This window comes from Geotrypetes seraphini, chromosome 1 (genome assembly GCF_902459505.1).
Source record: "Geotrypetes seraphini chromosome 1, aGeoSer1.1, whole genome shotgun sequence".
Taxonomy (NCBI): Eukaryota; Metazoa; Chordata; class Amphibia; order Gymnophiona; family Dermophiidae; genus Geotrypetes; species Geotrypetes seraphini.
Genome location: NC_047084.1, coordinates 381,166,057 through 381,187,936, shown reverse-complemented (window position 1 = coordinate 381,187,936; position 21,880 = coordinate 381,166,057). Strand labels below are relative to the sequence as shown.

At 46.8% G+C, this 21,880-nt stretch overlaps 1 protein-coding gene across 1 annotated transcript in view; it reads right to left on the bottom strand.

Moving 5' to 3' along the window:
• Positions 1 to 21,880, bottom strand: part of PPP2CB (protein phosphatase 2 catalytic subunit beta) — a 147,550-nt gene that overhangs the window by 110,397 nt on the left and 15,273 nt on the right. The window contains exon 2 of the mRNA XM_033915947.1: positions 12,666 to 12,875. Within this exon, the coding sequence (XP_033771838.1) occupies positions 12,666 to 12,875 (210 nt within the window). The remainder of the gene's footprint in view (positions 1 to 12,665; positions 12,876 to 21,880) is intronic.

Below are 21,880 nucleotides of genomic sequence, written 5' to 3'. Positions count from 1 at the left end.
TTTTTTGTTCCTGTTGGATGTGCCCTTTGTGTTCTTCTTGTGGACTTTTCTGACTAGACATGGGGCTGTTATATGTTTTGGGAGAGAAATATTACTCCAATTTTGGTTGCTAGTTAAATTATATTTGTATTTACTTAAGTTTTGTATGAAGGAGGGGGGACTGGGGGCCCCGTTCACGTAGTGGTGACTTTCTCGTTCCACCTTAGTGGGGCAGAGAAGGTTTTTATAGAAAATAGTTTTGGGGGGTGGGTTTAATATTTTGTGGGTGAGGGTTGGGTTGTTGTTGGGTTGGATGGATGGGTGAGGGGGTCCTCCTCCATTACTTGTAATGTGCTTTTTAGTTTAATACAATGTGTTTCTTTTATTTTACAGGCTATGTTTTATGTTTGGATGTACTGCCTAAGGGGATGGCTGGGCTCCTGGGGTGGTTATTTGATTTTTCTTCTGCATTTCCTTTTCTACCTATTTTCTGATTTTCCAATCTGAGCACTCCATTTAGGCTTACATCTTGGAATGTAGGGGGAATTATGTCTCCAGTTAAGCGATCGAAAATTATTGCAGCTTTACAACGTTATCGTTCGGACATTGCATGTTTACAAGAAACCTGTTTAACGGCTGCGGAACATGTTAAATTATGTCGCTCTTGAGTGGGGGAGGTTTATTTTGCTTTTTCCTTGGGCCGACATGGTGGTATTGCTGTATTGGTTCTTAAGTCTTCGCCCTTGGGAGTTCAGGTTCTTGATACAGATCCTGATGGAAGATATTTGCTTTTACATTTGACGTTGGGAGACCGGCATTATTTGCTGTTTGTGGTTTATGGTCCCAATTCGTTGGAATCTATTTTTCTACAACGGTCGATTAATTTCTGTTCTCGTTACTCTGGAGAGCCACTTCTTTTGGGAGATTTTAATTTGGTGTTAGACCCTGTATTAGATAAATCTAACATCCCTAATGCCCCTTTGGGAGTTAAGGGTCGTCTTCTTTCTGATTTTTGTAATACTTTTTCAGTGGTGGACCCATGGCGGCTATTACATCCTGAAGTATGAGATTATACTCATCTTTCTCGGGCCCACAATACTTGGTTTCGGATAGATTACATTTTTATATCTTCCTCATTGTTCCCTTCTGTTGTTTCAGCAGAGATTGGTCCTCTGAACATTTCTGATCATACTCCGATCTGGGTGGATGTTCACCTGGACACAACATATCTTCGTATGCCTTTTTGGCGCTTTCCATTTTATCTTGCTCAGGACAAGGAATTTCAAACCTTCTTGCAGGATCAATGGGAAGACTATTCTGCTAATAATGCTACTCATTTAGATGATCCTGTTTTGTTTTGGGAGGCTGCCAAGACGGTGATTCGGGGTCATATTATTTCTTTTTTGAGTGCTCGTAAAGCACAGTTACTTACCGTAACAGGTGTTATCCAGGGACAGCAGGCATATATTCTCACATGTGGGTGACCTCGGAGCCCCAGCGCGGACAGCTTTTCAAGCAAACTTGATTGAAGTTTCAAGTTTGCTACACTGCACCACGCATGTGCATGCCTTCTTGCCCACTAGAGGGCGCATCCCCACCTCGTGGTCCTCAGTTCCATAACCAGCAAAGAAGCCATCCCCGGGGAGGAGGGCGGGTTGTGAGAATATATGCCTGCTGTCCCTGGGTAACACCTGTTACGGTAAGTAACTGTGCTTTATCCCAGGACAAGCAGGCATGATATTCTCACATGTGGGTGACCTCCAAGCTAACCAAAAAAGGGCAGGTGGGAGGATGGCAATTTAGGAAAACAGGTTACTTAACATTGACTGGCCAAACCGGCCGTCGCTTCTGGACAACAAATCCAGACAGTAGTGGGAGGTGAAAGTATGAACCGAAGACCAAGTGGCAGCCTTGCAGATATCCTCCACCGGAGTAGACCGGAGGAAAGCAACAGAAGCTGCCATAGCCCTGACCTTATGCCCCGTGACTCGACCATGGAGCGTGAGACCAGTCTGAGCGTAGCAAAAAGAAATACAAGCAGCTAGCCAGTTGGACAAGGTGCGCTTGGAAACAGGATGTCCCAGCCGATTAGGATCAAAGGACAAAAACAATTGAGGAACCTTCCGATGAGACTTGGTACGTTGGAGATAAAAGGCCAATGCCCTCTTACAGTCAAGCGTGTGAAGCGCCGCCTCACCAGGATGAGAGTGGGGCTTCGGGAAGAACACCGGAAGAACAATGGACTGATTGAGGTGGAAATCAGACACAATCTTAGGTAAAAATTTAGGATGGGTGCGAAGAACCACCTTGTCATGATGAAACACAGTAAAAGGTGGATCCGCAACCAAAGCCTGCAGCTCACTAATCCGACGAGCAGATGTAAGCGCAAGCAAAAAGACCACCTTCCAAGTGAGAAACTTAAGAAGAGATTTGTCAATAGGCTCAAAAGGAGGCTTCATCAGTTGAGCTAATACCACATTAAGATTCCAAACTACAGGAGGAGGTTTCAGAGGAGGATGAACATTCACGAGACCCCTCATGAAACGAGTTACCAGAGGATGAAGAGAAAGAGACCGACCCTCGATATGCCGATGGAACGCCGCAATGGCACTGAGATGCACTCGAATGGAAGTCGTCTTCAGCCCAGACTTAGAGAGATGCAACAAATATTCCAGCACCGAAGACACTGGAACCGAACTCGGGTCCAGACGGTTCGAGGAGCACCAGGATGAAAATCTGGTCCACTTCTGGGAATAACAAAGCCGAGTCGAGACTTTGCGCGAGGATTCCAAAATCTCCCTCACCGACTGAGAAATAGGAACCGAAGTCAAGGGGAAAGGAACCAAGCAGTCAGATGTAAAGACTGAAGATTGGGATGTAACAGCGAACCCCGACTCGGAGACAGCAGAGAGGGAAAAACAGGCAGAAGCAGAGGTTCCCTTACACTGAGTTGAAGGAGCAGGGAGAACCAGTGCTGTCTGGGCCAACGAGGCGCAATGAGAATCATCGTGGCCCCGGTCGATTTGAGGTGTACCAACGTTCTCAAGATCAGAGGAAAAGGAGGGAACGCATAAAGGAACCTCCCCTCCCAGTCGAGAAGGAAGGCATCGGCCTCGAGACGGTCCCGGGAGTACATCCGAGAACAATAGAGGGGCAGTTTGTGAGTCTCCGGGGAGGCAAACAGATCCACCTGAGGAGTCCCCCAGTGGTCGAAGACCTCGCGTAGAACCCCGGAGTTCAGCGACCACTCGTGCGGCTGGAGAAGACGACTGAGTTTGTCTGCCAGACAGCTCCTCTCTCCCTGAATGTAAACCGCACGCAGGAATATGTTCTGGGAGACTGCCCATTCCCAGAGGCGCAGGGCTTCCCAGCACAGAGACCAAGAGCCCGTTCCGCCCTGTTTGTTTACATAATACATTGCCACCTGGTTGTCCGTCCGCACGAGGACTACCTGATCGTGCAGCAAGTGGCAGAACGCTCGAGCCGCCAGAAAAATGGCCCGAAGCTCCAACACATTGATGTGACAAAGACGGTCCCCTGCCGACCATAGACCCTGAGTCCGCAGACCGTTGAGGTGAGCCCCCCACACGTACTCCGAGGAGTCCGTGGTCAGGACCTTGCGATGCGGAGGAACGAGAAAGAGCAAACCCCTGGAAAGATTGGAAGAGTTGGTCCACCAACGGAGCGAGCGTCTCAAAGAAGGAGTCACCGCTATTGGACGAGACACTGGGTCGCGATCCTGACGCCACTGCGAGGCCAAGGTCCACTGAGGAAGCCTCAGATGCAAGCGGGCGAAAGGCGTAACGTGAACCGTCGATGCCATGTGGCCCAGAAGAACCATCATGCGCTGAGCCGATACTACAGGCATCAGCGAGACCTGACGACTCAAACGAAGTAGGGCCTCCAACCGAGGAGGGGGGAGGAATGAACGAAGGCGAACCGTGTCTAGCAGAGCTCCAATAAACTGAAGGGATTGAGTCGGGTCCAATTGAGACTTGGGAAAGTTCACTTCGAACCCCAGATGTTGAAGGAAGATGATAGTCTGTTGGGTCGCTGAGATAACCCCCTCCCTGGTCGATGCTCTGATCAGCCAATCGTCCAGGTAGGGAAAGACCTGTAGCCCCCGAGATCTCAGGGCTGCAGCAACCACCACCATACACTTCGTGAAGACTCGAGGGGACGAAGCCAGTCCGAAGGGGAGGACCCGGTATTGAAGGTGCAACTCCCCCACTTGAAACCGTAAGAATTTTCTGAAGGTGGGGTGCACCGGAACATGAGTATATGCTTCCTTTAAGTCTAGGGAGCACATCCAATCCCCTTCCTCCAAAAGAGGATACAACACCGGAAGCGACAACATACGGAACTTCTCTCGGACTAGGAACTTGTTGAGCTTCCGGAGGTCCAAAATGGGGCGTAAGTCCCCTGTCTTCTTTGGGACCAAAAAGTAACGGGAGTAAAACCCCCGCCCCCGTTGGTCGGGGGGTACAGGCTCCTCCACCCGAAGGCTCAACAAGGCCCTTGCTTCCGTGAGAAGAAGGGGAAGTTGGGTTTGGCTGAATGGGTAGGCAGCCGGCGGATGTTCCGGCGGCGTGGTTAAGAAATTGAGCGAGTAGCCCTCGGAGATAATCCGGAGCACCCAAGCATCTGATGTGATCCCGGTCCAGGCCGCAGAAAAGGCTCGGAGTCGACCCCCTATAGGAAGGGGGTTCGGCAAGAGCGCGGAGGGGGCCCGCCCCCATCCGCACATCCCGTCAAAAGGACGGCGTCGGCTTGGGCGTCCCCTGCGCCTGAGGTTTTTGCTGGCCTCCCCTACCCTGCTGCGGTGGGCGGCGGGGCGGAGGCCTCGAGAAGGCCGGCGTTGACTTCTGGGGGTATCGCCGCGGGGGAGGCCGAAAGGGCTTCTGCGGCGGGGCCCGAGGTTTAGGACAGACCAAGGAGGCAAGAGAGCTCTCCTGTTCAGACAGTCGTTTGGTCGCCGCCTCCAGGGACTCATCAAATAATTCAGAGCCAACACAGGGCAGATTGGCCAACCGTTCCTGCAAGTTCGGGTCCATGTCCAGGGTACGTAGCCAAGCCAGTCGGCGCATCGCCACGGCAAAGGCGGATACCCTGGAGGCCAGTTCAAATGCATAGTAGACAGCGTGAAACAGGTATAGACGCAGCTGAGACAAATTAGACATGAACGTGGTAAAACCCTCCTTGTGGGAATCCGGCATAACCCCTTGGTAACGGGGCAAGTCCATGACCATGCCTCGAAGATAAGAGGAGAATGTAAAGGCATAATTAAGGACCCTGGTCACCATCAATGAGTTGGAATAGAGGCGATGACCAAACTTATCTAGGGTCCGACCCTCCCGTCCGGGCGGGACCGCCACCGAAACCTTAGCGGGCTGCGACTTCTTCAGCGCCGACTCAACAAGCAACGACTGGTGAGACAGTTGTGCTTTCTCGAAACCCTTACATGGTATGGTCCGGTATTTTGACTCCATCTTGGAAGGCACCGCTGTGACTGTAAGAGGGGAGTCCAAATTTCTCAGGAAGGTCTGGTGGAGGACCTTATTGAGAGGGAGACGAGGAGTTTCTCTCTGGGAAGTGGGCAGATCTTGTTCCTCCAAAAACTCCTTCGTGTACTGAGACCCAGCAAGCAAATCCAGGTTCAAGGCCTGCGCCATATCCTGTACAAATTTTGTAAAGGAAGAGGGCCTCGCTGGCGGGGACGGAGTACGCGAGGTCCAAGCCGCCAAGAAAGAGGGGGAGGCCTCGCGGGAATACCGAGGCTCCCTACCAGACCCCGATCCCCAGGAGGCCGTGCCAAGGGACCTCGAAGGGGGTCGGGGACCGCCTATGCCCCGAGGAGCCCTTGGGGGAAGTCCCCGGGGTATGAGGAATCGAGGTTCTTCCCCTGCGCCTCGGCGAGGAGTCTCTCGAACCCTTTCCCCCAGGGGTGCGGAAGAGCCTCGGATTGTCGAGGTGGAGCTCCGAGACACGCAAGGTCTCACCCCCGGTCGGCGAGGAGCGACCGCGTCTCCGAGGGGAAGCGCGAGGGCGCTTAGGTTTCCTAGGTCGACGCCTCGTTCGAGGCCGACCCAAGGGCGAAGAGCCCCGGGAGGACCTCGAGGAAGAGGAGGAAGAGATCCTCCGAATCCGACGCACCTTGTCCCGAGGTCTGACACTCCTCTCAGGCTGGTCAACCGAGGTCGAGGGCAAGGTCGGAGTCGAGGACGGCCGACTCTCGGGGGCCGAAGCCGAAGGCACCGAGACCGAGGCCGCCAACGCCGGGGCAGTCGAGGCCGGAGCAGTCAAGGCCGAAGCCTGCTGCAGGTGCACGAGGGCCCCGGACAGCTCCGAGGCAATCAGCGCTCGGAGCAAGTCCTGGAAGACCGGAACCTCCATCATGGCAGGCAGGTCCGGGGCCGAGGAGTGGTCCCTGGAGGGCGACTTCGGTCTCGAGTATTCCCTCGGGGCACTGGGCTTTGCAACTCGGGGCGGGGCAGAGGACGGCCCACCCGCAGTCGAGGAGCCCGAGGATGGCTTCTTCACTGACCCTGGAGTCGAGGAAGGAAGAGGGGACTTACCCGAAGCAGGCTTGGTCGAGGCAGCAGGCTTGGAGGAAGTCGAGGGTCGAGGCGAGGCCGGGGGACCGGAGGCCGAGGTCGAGGCCGGGGCCGAAGCCGAGGCTGACGTCGAGGCCTTCCCCGCCGCGGGGTCCGCAGCGAAGAGCTCCGCCATTCGGGCACGGCGTCGGCGGAGAGCTCTGGACTGAAAAGTTGAGCACCTATCACAGGAGTCGGTAGGATGCTCAGGACCCAAACAAACCAAGCACCACCGGTGAGGATCGGTAATGGAGAGCAACCGATCGCACCGGGTGCACTTTTTAAAGCCCGTCAAGGGACGGGACATGGACACAAAACCCGGCCGGGAACGAACGAGGTCCCGCGGCCGCGGCTACCAGGAGCCCCCGGAGCCGAATCAAATTTTATTTATTTTTTTTTTTTGACGAAAACTGAAACAAAAGAAAAAAGACAAGTAAAGTAAGCACAGCGACCGTGAAAAAAACACACAGCCGCGGTGTCAGAAGGCTAAATTCGAGGAGCACAAATTCCACAGGGCTTCTGGCTCCGCGGAAAAAACTGAACTGAGGACCACGAGGTGGGGATGCGCCCTCTAGTGGGCAAGAAGGCATGCACATGCGTGGTGCAGTGTAGCAAACTTGAAACTTCAATCAAGTTTGCTTGAAAAGCTGTCCACGCTGGGGCTCCGTAGATGACGTCACCCACATGTGAGAATATCATGCCTGCTTGTCCTGGGATAATAAACGTATTAATAGAGGAATAATTACTTTAGAGCGGGCCTTGCGTGCAGCTAAGAGGTCTTTTCAATTGGTTCCTTCACAAGAAACTAAAGAACGCTATTTGTCTACCCAAGAGGCTCTCAATTCTTTAATTCATACTCGTTCTCAGAAATGGGCGGTTTATCATAAACATTGTTTTTATCGTTTTGGAAATAAGCCAGGGCGTCTTATGGCACGGTTGGTAAAGACTGAGACTTGTAGGAAACCAATTTTGTCTCTTCAGACCTCGGCTGGGGATAGGGTGACTCGTACATCGGAAGTTTCTGCGGTTCTTTATGATTTTTTTCAACAATTATATGCAGCCCCTGATGAAGTTCCTCCAGATTTGTTGACAGATTATTTTCAATCTTCTGGTCTTCCTCGTCTTTCAGAAGATGCTGTATCTTTTCTTAATAGTCTTTTTATGGCAGTAGAATTAGAACGGGCTGTTAAGGCTCTTCGAACTGGTAAGGCTCCGGGTCCCGATGGATTTTCTGGAGAATTTTATCATATTCTTTCCTCTCATCTTTGTGGTCCCTTACTAGCTTATTTTAACACTGCTATTACTTAGGGATCTTTTCCCCGTTATGCTAATGAGGCACTTATTTCCTTATTACTGAAACCTGGTAAGGAGGCGGATGATCCGGGGTCTTATTGTCCCATTTCTTTGATTAATATGGATCTTAAGCTTCTTTCTTGCATGTTAGCTGACCGTCTTGCTCCAGATCTTCCACAGGTCATTCATGAGGATCAGGTGGGATTTGTTCGTGGACGTCAATCAGTTTGTAATGTTCGTAAAGTCCTTTTTGCCTTAGCTCATTGTCAATCTCATAATATTCCGGCTTTGTTTGTCAGTTTAGATGCTTCTAAGGCTTTTGATAGTGTTTACTGGACTTTTCTGTTTAGTGTTCTTGAATATATTGGAATGGGGGGCTTTTATCTTAATGCGATGCGTTCTCTTTACTCTAATCCGAGGGCCTCTTTATTGGTTAATGCTATATGCTCTGATTCTTTTCCAATTCTTCGGGGTACTCGACAGGGATGTCCACTTTCGCCCTTACTTTTTCTTCTTTATCTAGAGCAGTGGTTCCCAAACCTGTCCTGGGGAACCCCCAGCCAGTCAGGTTTTCAAGATATCCCTAATGAATATGCATGAGAGAGATTTGCATATAATGGAAGTGACAGGTATGCAAATTTCTCATGCATATTCATTAGGGATATCTTGAAAACCTGACTGGCTGGGGGTCCCCCAGGACAGGTTTGGGAACCACTGATCTAGAACCTCTGTTTTGTACTCTTCGTAGGTTCGATGAGGCAAGGTCTTCGTCTGGCAGGGGTGGAGTTGAAGACTTTGGCTTTTGCGGATGACATGTTTTTGATTCTTACTAGGCCTGAAGATTCATTGCCGACAGCTTTAGATTTCATTTCTGAATTTGGCTTTTATTCTGGTCTTTCTCTTAATCTGGATAAATCATTGGCATTGCCTTGTCCGCTAGAGTTGCGTACCACATGGAGGGGTGTTTTTCCTCTTCGATGGGCTGATTCTACACTGAAATATTTGGGGGTACTTATTCCTTTGGACTTATCTAGTCTGTATCGTTTGAATGTGGAACCGTTGTTTCTAACCTTACAGAATAAATTACAACTTTGGGGAACCCTTCCATTTTCACTTTTGGGTCGGGTGCATCTTTATAATATGCTTATTGTCCCGTGTTGGTTATATATCTTTCAGGTTCTTCCTCTTTATTTGACTTTTCGAGATGAACGCCGTCTGGAGCTTTTGGTTCAGCTTTCTTTGGGCTGAGAAGTGGCCTCATCTACCGTATAAATTGGCGGCGGTTCCATGATATAAAGGTGGATTGGGCTTGTTGAAACTTTGTTATTTGACTATTGGATGTGGCATGTGACATATTAATGATTTTTTCTGGGGTACTTCAGCTTTCACCAATACCTCCTTGGAACTTCTCTGCTTTCAGACTATTCATTTTAGTGCATATTCCTTCTTCTTTACCGGAGCATCTCACTAGCAGGGTGCTACATCGTCCTTTGCGGAAGGTTTGGCACTGGGTCTGTAAATATCATTCTCTTTCTGCTTCTATTACACCCTTTTTGCCTATCCGCTTTAACAGTTCCTTTCTCTCTGGGATAGATGGGAAACAAGGGGCATTCATTATGTGTTTCAATTAGTCAATTATGATGGGAAAATTAAATCTTATGCACAGTTGCAGGAAGAATTTCATCTCTCGCCTAATGATTATTTTGCATACATGCAAATTCATCATTACATTACTTCATTGCCTTCAGATTCATTGATGGCTTCTTGTCAAAAGATGCTGTCTACGGCTTTTACTATTAGTTCCCAACTTCCAGTTCCTCTTAAATTTCACCATCATCATTTGAAAGATGAGTCCCCTTGTTTAATTATGATAAATTACGGGATGCTTGGGCTCGAGACCTAGTTATGGAATTTATCTGAAGATGTGCTTTTGAAGGCTGTCCTTAGATTGCCTGTTTTTTGTAAATATACTACCTTTTGGGAGCAATATTATAAGCTGATTTTCCGCTTGTATATTTCTCCTAAGAGGGCCTTTCTTTCTGGATTTTGTGAGTCAGCTGCTTGTCCTGAATGTCAGGCCTCTGAAGCGAGCTTGGGTCATATGTTTTGGACTTGCCCCAATATTTGCACCTTTTGGAATGATATTTTTCTTTTTGTAGAGCATATTTGGTCCATAACTATTCAGCGCTCTCCTTTGATTTTATTTGGAGCTGTTCCCCATTATTATCCTCGTAAGAAGGCGGCTGCTGCTTTCCTCAAGTGGACTGTTCTTATTGCCCTGAAATGCATTTTGCTGAAATGGATTGAGTGACCCGCCAGATTACTCAATTTGGAGATGTCGTATGATTACTCTCCTGATGTGGGAACGAAGAGATGTGATATATTTTTCCTCTCTACCAGGCCGCATTTTTCAACGCACTTGGGAACCATTTTGGACTACCATGACTCGCAGTCGATTACTTAACTGTTGATTTTATGTTTCTTTGAATCATTATGTTAACATTGGTATGTCTGTATTATTTGTATTAATTCATTGAATGTGTTGGAATTATACTTGGGAGGAGGACCTGGGGGTGGGGGGGGGGAGTAGGATGTGAAGGGATAAGGGGGATATTGACTAGTATATTGTACAAAAATTTGAGCTTGTTTGTGTTTCTCTTTGTTTAATTGATTTTCTTGATAAGCTCAATAAATATATTTAAACATAAATAACTCCACTTATATGTTGGATCTCGGGGGATGGGGGGTGATATTGTATATTAAAAATTTGATGTTATTCATCGAGTATTCTATTGTGCTTTTGTATATCTTTCTTGTTAACATCAATAAAAACTGTTAAAACATAAATGACTCCAGCTTGTCTCATGGGCCCTGTAGACTCCATGCTCCTGTGCTTAGATTTGCCGCCATACTGGGGCTCTGGAAAGGATTTACTCCCCAGCTGATAGAAACCACCCACCCCCGCCGACTGTTCCCCCCTCTACACGTGCTGCATGGCACAATGCAGAAGGGTGCCCTTTGAGCGCCCATCTAGCCAAACCTGACATGAACTAAGGATAAAGGAACCCGAGGATACCATCCCTGCCAGTTTTGAGGCAAAATGAGGTGATTTGAAACTTCAGGAGAGCTTAAAAAAAAATAATCATCAGGAAATCCAAGGCGGCCATCACAGCAGCATTATGGTGCTAAAATATGGCTTCAAAATGCCTCAAGTGAAACAAACAAACAAAAAAAATTAGCGAAAAAGGGATTTGGGGAGGTATGGAACTTTAAGGGAAGGTACAGAAACCCGAGAAAAAACAAACAAAAAAACCCCCACAGCTTTAAAAGACACCTCCTCCCCTGATTTTCTTTATAGGATATAACAGCCTTACCCACTGTGCCCTGTGCTGAAGATGTGCTGCAGCCTGCCTCATCTGTTAAAAGTACCTGGATCTGGGAAAAGAAATCACTACTTCAACACTGAATCTTTGGGCGGCCAGTCAGAACAAAGTCTGACTGAGCTTCTAACCCCTGCGGACCCACACACGCAAAAGGGAGAGGCAAAATGTAGCCAACACCCTGAAGAGTCCCACTGAGCCCCCTGTGGATGCCCGACAGCCTGTGCTCAAGCCCCTGAGACCCAGTAGGCGAGTAAATCCACTAGGGGACCAGACCCCAAGCTCCACAAGAGTTTCTGCAGGCTAGCTACAGGTACCATAGAGGGATTGGCCTGTCAGCTGCAGACCTCAGTATGCTTCTCCTCCACACAGGCAGAGCTTGACAAATGAGGAAGGCATCCAGCAAGAGGGCATCCGCTCAAACTCAAGGGTGGGAGACTTCATGGTGACATCAGGAAATACTTCTTCACCGAAAGGGTGGTTGATCGCTGGAGTGGTCTTCCATATCAGGTAGTTGAGGCCAGTAACGTGCTCGACTTCAAGGGACGATGGGATAAACATGTGGATTTATCTCCGGGGAAATGCTTAGGGTTCTTTTAGAGGGAGGGTTCTTTTGAGTGGGCAGACTTGTTGGGCCGACGGCCCTTTTCAGCCGTCATATTCTATGTTTTTGAGCACCAAAAATTGCGAAAAAATAAAGAAATATACAGAGCAGATCAGAAAGATTCCTTCCAGCTTGCATGCACAAAGAAAAACTAAAGGGGGCAGCAGAGCCCTCTGGTAAAGGAGGTATTGAAAAACTGGAATGGATTCCTTCTGCACAGCTCACAAGAATGGAGAGATTACCGTAAATCTAGAATGACACACCTACTGCACTAGAACAATTAATCATTTATGATCATATACTGATCTCATGGTTTTCACTAAATTTATTTTTATGAATACTTGAGACTTTTGTTGTCTTACCACCAAGCCTTAATAGTATGAACAACTAACAATATTTGGGAAGCTGTTGCTTCAACATTGACCCCATTTGTATGTTGACCTTGCTGAACTGTACCTGGCCTCATAAAATAAACTTAAATCTCAATGTATTCTGTTCTGAATTTTTTTCAATCTCACCCCCTCATCTTTTTCCTCTAGGTAGTCTCTTACTCCTCCCTTACTATGTCTGGGGGGGATCACAGAGCCCTCACTGGCCCAAAGGTTAAAAAGTACCTCCTCCAAATGCATCTCCTCTACCCAGTTCAATCAAGGACCCATGAACTATCTTCCTCTGTTTCAAGCTTTGGAGGCATCCTTTCTTTAGCATAGCCAGACACAGGCACTGAACTATCGATTAAATAATTCACCTGCCCCTTAACTGATAAGGTCTCAATGTACACAACTATTATAACTACCAAAACATCATGTATTATACCTTTAATGCTACAAGAAGAGTCACTGTTTCAACTGAATAATAGCCTCTGTCCACATAATCTCCCATGAATAAATAATTGGTGTCTGGTGATTTCCCACCAATTCTAAAGAGCTCCATAAGATCATGGAATTGACCATGGACGTCCCCACAAACTGTAACAGGACAGCGCACCTCTTGCACATTTGATTCTTTTGTGAGAATTTCTTTAGCCTACAAAAGAGAAAAATGTATTTATAGAGAAGCTCATGCTTTCTAATGTACACATTACAGTTGTACACAAAGATAATAATTGTAATCCAGGTCTATATTTTAGCATTATTTAAAGACTTATCTGTGTCAGGATAAAAAGCCTTCATAAACATTATAAACATTTTTGGAGGCGATACGGGAGGATCTATATACAAAAGTATTATCCCATAGGGCTCAAAAACCAAATTCAGAGTGTTTTGGGGGGAATCACCTATTTATAGGTTGAATCCTCTATAATAAAACCCTAAGCGCGCATGCGCACTTAGGACAGCGTGTTCCCTGCCACCATGGTCCCTGGGTCCGTGCTGAATTCGATTTTCGAACACGGAGGCAGGGAACATGCCGGCGACTCCCCCCTCCCTCCATCTAACAGCAGTGTCAAACTTGCGACCCCCCAGGAACTGTTCTGCGGCCCAGCCGGCTCCCTTACCCTTGCCAAAGTTATTTTTAAGTTCAAAGCCGCTGCCGCAGCTCCTCTCACAAGCTGCACCTGCATTGGAAGCCTCTCTGACATCACGTCAGAGAGAAGGCTTCCTACGCAGGCGAGGATCGTGAAAGGAGCCGCCGCGGCAGCTTTAAACTCAAAAATAACTTCGGCAAGGGAAAAGGAGCCAGCCAGAAACACTGCTGCCCAGGGAAGTGGGGTGGGGAGGGAAATGATGCTGCTGCACAGGGAAATGGAGGGGGGTGGGAATGCTGCTGCTGCACAGGGAAATGGAGGGGGGAGGGAATGCTGCTGCTGCACAGGGAAGTGGGGGGAGGAGGGAAATGCTGCTGCACAGGGAAGGATGGGAGGGAAATGCCGCTGCTGCACACGGAAGTGGGGGGGGAAGAGGGAAAGGGGGCCAGGGAGCAAACTTGCTTTGGGAGAGGGTTGTGCTGGGGGGCAGGGAGCAATCTTGGTTTGCTTTGGGGGGAGACAGAAGGGGCCACGGAGAAAGACAAAGAAAGGCAAGCAGGAGGCCACGGAGAGAGACAGAAATACAGCCAGGCAGTGCACGAGAACGAAAGACAGCGGGCAGGGAGAGAGACAGAAAGAAAGACAGACCAAGGAGGCCAGAGAGAGACAGACAGACAGACAGACAAAGAAGGCCAGGGAGAGAGAAAGACAGAGACAGGGGGCAGGGAAAGAGACACACATAAAGAAAGACAGACAGACAGCGGGATGGAGAGAGAGAGAGAAAGAAAGAAAGAGACAGGGGCAGGGAAAGAGACAGAAAGAAAGACAGACATGTATTCTAGGACCCGTTAATGTAACGGGCTTAAACACTAGTATTGATATAATAAAGGATAGGTGACTTGAGGTTTTTGAATACTTAAAAGATGGAGGGTGGGGGAGGGTTTGGGGAAGAAATGGGTTCGAGTTTGAGGCTAGGAGGGAGGGAAAAAAGAAACAGAAATGTTGGTTCTCTCAGGGGAAGGGGGCTCTGTGGTTTCCATTATATTTTCTCTGCCTTACTCGTAATGCCTTTTGCATAATGTTCCGCTTTCTCTCTCTTCTTTAACAATACCAAACACTCCATATTACAGTCTTAGATCCCTCAATCCCCATTGTCTAGGTTTTGCCCCCCCTGTTAAAAAAACAAAGCCACATTATGAATCCATGTGCAATTTTGCTTTTTCTTAGCTCCCAAATTCTGGAACAATTTACCACACACAATAAGATCAGGAACTATGTTTAATAAATTTAAGGCTATTAAAAATTAATTTTTTCAGGCTAGGATTTAACATCCTTTGTTGAGGCTGATTGCTCCCTTGAATCACAGATGTAAAATCTCCGCTGATACTACTACATTGGTGTTCAAGTCTGGAACCACTTGTGAATTTTGCATTCTTTCAACTTTTTAAAAAAATTTCTTTGTTGACACAATAGATTTGTCTGTGTGTACCACATTATAAGGGATACATTTGGCTATTAGAATCAACTTTTTAAAATCACTTGTTTCCAATGTTACAATTTTGTTGATATTGGAATATAGTTGCTATAACTTTTACAGATCATGCTTCAAACTGTATCAAGACCAGCTCCTGACCCAGCCCATCAAGTTGGGACGGGACCCATCCTGAGGGCACTCAGTTTATTTATTGGACATCTGTGTGAAACACTGTCAAAGGCTTTGCTAAAATCTAAATACACCACATATAACGCACTCCCTCTATCCAAATCTCTGGTCACCCAGTCAAAGAAACTGATCAATTTGTCTGACAAGACCTACCTCTAACGAACCCATGTTGCTGCCAGTCCTGTAATCCACAGGATTCCAGAAACTTGACCATTCTCTGTTTTAAAAGCATTTCCATTCATTTGCTTACCACAGAAGTCAGACTTACCAGCCTGTAATTCCCTACTTTATCCTCACTTCCACTTTTGTGGAGAGGGACCACATCTGCCCTTCTACAGTCCTCTGGTACCACTCTCGACTCTAGAGACTCATTGAAAAGGTCAGTCAGCGGAGCTACCAGAACTTCCTAAGTTCCTTCAGCACCCTCAGATGTACACCTTCTGACAAAAACAACCCTCTGAAAATCGATCAGGGTCTACCACTCCACCATCCCTATTCACGTTTGTCTTCAGCCGTAAACAAATAACAGAAATATTTAAGCAATTCAGCTTTTTCTCTATCAGCTTCTACATATTTCTCCCCTTCACCTTTGAGTCTCACAATGCCACTTTTGTACTTCATCCTATCACTAATATATCTAAAAAATGTCTTGTCTCCCCGTTTTACCTTGTCAGCTATTTTTTTCTTCCATGTGCATCTTTGCTTTCCTAACTACACGACCAGCCTCTTAACTTTTCCAGATATTTTTGCCCATCTTCCTCTTTCTGTGATCTTTTGTAGTTTATGAAAGCTAACCTCTTATTCCTTACCTTCTCAGCTACTACTTTTGAAAACCAAAGCCGCCTTCTTTTCCTCTTACTTACCTCATAAAAAGGTTTGCTACCCTTACAATTATTCCTTTCATTATTGCCCACTGCATTTCCACTCTTTCCAGACATTCCCATTGTTTGCTTAGAAAGAACACAGTGACCCGATTGTCCATCCAGATGAGGACTATTCGGTGGAGAAGAGTCTTGGAATGTTTTGAGAACATTGCATATTGTTCGGAGTTTAAGAAGTTTTATATGAAGAGTTGTCTCAAGAGAAGAACAAACTCTTTGAATATGGAGGCCATCAAGATGGACTCCCTATCTTAACAGTGAAGCATCTCTGGTGAGGAGTTTCAGATAAGGAGGTGGCTGGAAAGCGAGAACTCGGGAGAGGCTTGACGGAAGCATCCACCATTGGAAGGAACAATGGAGGTTTGAGGCAACTTGTATTACAGTGAACAGCCCCCCTGGCTTGAAAAACCATTGGGTCAATGGAGTCCATTACCCCCATAAGCAAAGGACTGCTGTCACAAGGCATTTTGTTAAAACCCTTGGAGCTGATGCTAGATGGAAGGGTAGGCCTTTGTACTGGAACTGACAAGATCCAACTCAAAAGCAAAGATATTTCCTGTGAGCAGGTAGAATGGATATATAAGTGTAAGCTTCCTTGAGAACCAGAAAGCAAAGTCAATCATCCTTTTCCACTTGGGCAGAAGGGTTCCAAGAGAGACCATACAAAACTTCTCCTTCATCAAGTATCTGTTGAATCCATGGATGACTAGAATTGATCAAAGGCCTCTAGCCTTTCGGTATCAGGAAATATTTGGAATAGAACCTCTGGCCCATCTTCCGCAGAGGAAATGGTTCCATTGCATTTAGCTGGAGAGTGAAGGAGGATATTCTGGAGATAGTTGAAGAGACTCTCTTGGTGGGTGGTTTGGAGGTTCTCTTAGGTAATACATAGAAATAAAACAAAAACAAAGGAAATAAGGTAATACCTTTTTTATTGGACTAACTTAAAAGCATTTTATGATGAGCTTTCAAAGGTACTGTAACTCTTCTTCAGGTCAGAAATACGTAAATGTTGACAAATATCAGAATATATATGGAAAACATGAAAGCATTTTAGTGATAGTTTCACAGGAAGAGGGAGGGATGGATGGATGGGTGGTTGGTTAAGTAGAAGACAGCAAGACGACAAAGCAGTTTTAAGTTTCTTTGCAGTATGAAAGGAAGCACAGATCTTTGCTAAGTTACAGAACAGAGACTCCGAGCCAGGCCATTTTATACACTGCAATGGCTATTGCAGATGTTCTAGAGCACAGTTCTTCAACCGCCGGTCCGCAGAAAATTCCTGCCGGTCCACACAGGACCGGCAAGATGGACACCGTTAAATTTCCTGCCCCGGTAGTGTTCACGGAAATCTTCTGTTCCTCCCAGCCTCGGGCGATCAAGATAGGCTGCCAACGTCGGCCATTCCCTGTGAGTCTCGCCTATGCGGAAACAGGAAGTTGAAACAAAATAGGCGGGACTCAGAGAGGGAAGGTCCCTACGTTGGCAGCCTATCTTGATTGCTGCCCCTGCCGAGTCGCCGAAGAGGGCCGCGGGGAAAGTGCAAGCAGAGAGGAGATGGTCAGCGTGCGCGGGGAGGTCAGCGTGTCGATTGGGGCCATCAGCAGCGTTTGTGCTGAGAGTCTGCCCACGTGCAGGATGCGGCGGGTAGGGGCCTCCGGCTCGTCTTGGGCGGCAGGGCCTGCAGTGCAAAGCTGTTTTTGCCGGCTTGGGGGAGTCGCGAATGTGCAGGGCACAGCAGGAGTAAGATCATGGGGAGCCTTCAACAGTGGCTGTCTCCTCTCCTAGCAGCTCTGTACTTACCAGGGCAATGATTCACTTTGGCAACTTCCCCTTTCCTCAGAGGCACAACGGACCCAAGGCTGCCTAAGTAAATCACTGCTGCAGGCGAGTACTGAGAGCTGCTGGAAGGAGAGGAAGCCACTGTTGGAGGCTGGGAAGCTGCTGGATAAAGAGAGAGCTGCTACTGGACCTGGAAGGAGGTAGAAGGAGAGATGCTACTGGGAGGGGAGGAGGGAAAGGGATAGGAAGAGAGTTAATGTTGGATAGGGGGAAGGAGGGAAGGGAGAAGGGAAAAAGGAAAGAAACAGCTGGCAGGGAGATTACAGGAGGGGAAGGGGGTCAGGGTGGAATGGAGAGATCAGATGAGGGAAAGGGGAGAGACAGAGGAATGAGAAAGTAGAGAGATTGATGCTGTAAAGGGGGTCAGCAGAGAAATGAGAGAGGGATAAAGATGCTGTAGGAGAGATCTGGTGTAGGAGAGATAAAAATGAAGAAAGCAGTGAAGCTGGAATGAATGATGTAAAAAGAAGAGAGGAGGCACAGGCTGGATGGAAAGGGGAGAGGGGCATAGAAAGAAGTCAGATACATATGGAAGGGGGAGAGGCCAGACAGTGGATGGAACGGGCAGACGCTGGAAGGAAGAGTGGAAAGAAGATGAAAGCAGAGACCACAAAAGGTAGAAAAAAATAATTTTATTTCTATTTTGTCATTACAATATATCAGATTTGAAATATATATCCTGCTAGAGACATAACTGGGGACTGCAAAGCCTAACACTATTTCTATCATGTGTGACTGCAGTATTCTGTTAGCATGATATTTCTGTGTAGCATTCTGTAATAATTTGGCTTGTTCAGTTTTCTTGATAGTAGAGGGGATATATGTGAAGGGGAGAGGAGACAGGTGTTTTGTTGGTCCTTGCTCTGAATATTTATATTTATAAAATGACAATTGTACAGAATATTGTTTCTTTTTATACTTTAATAAAATACGTTCAATATAAAATCATAACTGAGGCTTGTGCAGATGGGATCAGATGGTTTGTGGGGACCGAGCTTGCGGAGACGGGGCGAAAATGTGTTTTTTTTATTTCGGTCTTAGTAGTTTGCATGTCCACAAAATAATTCTTTTATTTCTGCCGGTCCACAGGTGTAATAAAGTTGAAGAACACTGTTCTAGAGGAGACAACAAATGCATCAAAAGCTGTTATACTCATGAATTTCTAGTAGTAAACAAATTCTTGGATAGCTGTTGGAATTGTTTCAGCTGATCTAGAGAAAGATATTAGTTAAAGTCAAATAATTGTTTTAGCAAAAATTTGAGATAAATGGACATGTAACACTGGTAGTAGAGAATGGCACGGGTTAAAATTTGTTCCCATCCCCTGCAAGCCCAGTCCCTGTCCCCACAAACCATCTGAACATATCTGCACAAGCCTTGAAGTTATGATTTTAGATTGAAATTATATTAAAGTAAAAAAAAAACAACAACCCAATATTCTGTACAATTATCATTTTATAAACAATATAATAATACAGAGCAAGGATCAACAAAACACCTGCCTCCCTCTTTACAAATATCCCCTCCACTAACGAGAAAACTGAATAAGCCAAATTACTACAGAATGCTACACAGAAAAATCATGCTAACAGAATATCGCAGTCACACACGACAGGAATAGTGTTAGGAAAGTGCAACTAGGGCAACTGCCCTGGGTCAGAGAGAGCCCTACGCCAGCTGCAAGCTAAAGAAGTACATTCTAGGCTTTGCAGTCCCCAGTTATGTCTAACACCAGCTCTAGCAGGATTCAAATCTAATATATTCTAATCACAAAATAAAAATAAAATTATTTTTTCTATCTTTTGTTGTCTTGTTATTTTATTCTTCAAATCATGTTGGTCTCAAGCACTGATCTCTGTTTTCTTTTGTCCTCTTAACCCACTTGCCAGGGGGCGGTCACGTGATGTATTGAGCCTGACAGGACGCACTTGGTCGAGCTCTTATGCCCTGTGCATCATCCACCCCCATCGTGCCCTAAAAACTTTACAACTTCTTGTCTTGAAGGTGTGCATGGACAAATACTTATTGAGGGCTGAAGCGGCGATGAGTGGCAAAGCATCTCGTAAAGAGAAAGCAAAAGATAAACTACAGCAGCCCGACTCCAAGATGGCAGCATCCTCAAAGGTGTCTGCTCTCCCACTAACTCCTCAGCATATAACAGTTCTGACTATTGCAGTGGTAACTGCCTTGGATCTCCGGGCAACTGACCAATTTGGAAGTGTTGCTGGCGGAAACAACATGGAGGACAGGGGAGCTAGAAACCCGAGTTGCGACGTTTGAGGATCAAGCGGGAACAGCAAAGGTGGACATTGCTACCTTGTGAAGTCAACTGCAACAACAGGCAGAAAAAAATTGAAAACTCAGAGAATAGATCTCAAAGGGACAATTTGCAAATCATAGGACTGCCCAAATTGATTCCAAAGGCAAAGCTCCTGGCAAAACTGGAGGTATGACTGACGGCAGAGTTGCCTCTCTCCGAATGTGTGGGCCCAGTATGTCTGGAGTGGGCACACCGCTTGGGGAGGCGAATAGATGATCGTCAGCATCCACAAACAGTCATAATATAAAAGTCCATAATTATGCGCATAAAGCAGCATTGTTGAAAACTTATAAGTCTCGGAAAGAAACTTGTGTTTTGAGGGAAACGCTGTACTCGTATTCCAGGATTCCGTGGCTTTACTCGTGAAACGACAGTGTTTCACGCCAATCTGCATGGAACTGTATTTCCGCAAGCAACAATTTATGCTGCAATAGCGTGAGATACTAAAAGTATTTTCTACAACCAAATGGAAGACACTGGAAAACGTGGATGCTGCCAGATATTATTTAAATAAGATGCCAAAGGATCCAGCCAGTTAAACAGGCCATGCTGCATTATGTATTTGATCTTGACACTCTGGCTGGACGGCCTGGCCCCCCACTGAAACAATGGTGAGCTTTGGTGATACAGCAGATCCAGATGGAGCGACAAAACAGATTTGGACTCATTTGGAGATTGCAAATTTTGATCCTTGTGGGAACCATTTTGGAGTTCACCGACGCCTATGGCTCGCAGGCGACTGTTTAATGTGTGACTCTGTTGACTGATTGGTGTGATGCAGATATCCAATTATAAACAGATTCTTGCTGAATGGTTTCAGGGTGTTGAAGTTTGGGAGAAATTATAGGAACAGATAGAACATTTTCTGTTTTGAGGTAGAAACATTTTCCTGATTACTAATTGTATTTGCTTATTGTGTCAAAATAAAGTATTGCAACCCCCCCCCAAAAAAAATAAAAATAAAAAAACTCACTTGCCAGGGTCTCCTGACCATTTGACATTTCTTCTTTCTCTGAGTATGTATTGTTCCCCATGTTCAGCATCTCCCTTCTCTGTCTCTTATATGTCTCTTTCTAGTATTTCTCCCTGAGTCCATCTCCCTGCCTTCATCATCTCACCATTCTATGATCCCCTCCACCTGTGTTCAGTATCAATCCCTATATCCCACCCTGTCCAGCATTTTCCTTCTGCGTTCTTATTCTCCCTCATGTCTAGCCATCTTCTCTCTGTGTTCATCTACCATCCCATGTCTAGCATTACCCCTCTGTGTCCATATACCACCCCCATGCAGCATTCTCCTTTTTGTCCCTGTTCCTAAACTCCCATCCATACCCACCATTTCCTCTTTTTGTATATCTACCTGTGTCCAGCTTCTCCCCTTCTTACTTTCATACAGCAAAGTCTCTCTCACACTCTTTCCTCCCTCCCTCTGCTATGTTCAATATGTCACTCACTCTTCCTTCATCCCCTTCGTTGTGCACCTCTCTCCCTTCCCTCTAGCCCCCTTCCCATAGATCTATCACCTCCCTTCAGCGCCCAGGTGTGGGTCTGGCACCTCTCACTTCCCTCCAGCTCCAATCCACCCACCACATGGGCCCAGCACCTCTTTCCCTTCCCCCCAGCCCACAGACTAAACCCAGCACATCTCCCTTTCTTTCAGTTCCAGCAGTCGCCCCCCCCCCCCTTATTATGGGTCAAACAGCCCCCTCCCAATCGCGGGTCAAAACTGGGGAAAAAAGAAAAGAAAAAAAAGCTGAGACTCCCCTGAGTCATCCCCTATACACCTCCCAGCCCGGGCCTATCAGCTTCTTAGAAGCTTAGGCAACATAACAGAACTGCTCCGGGACCTTCCTCTGGCTC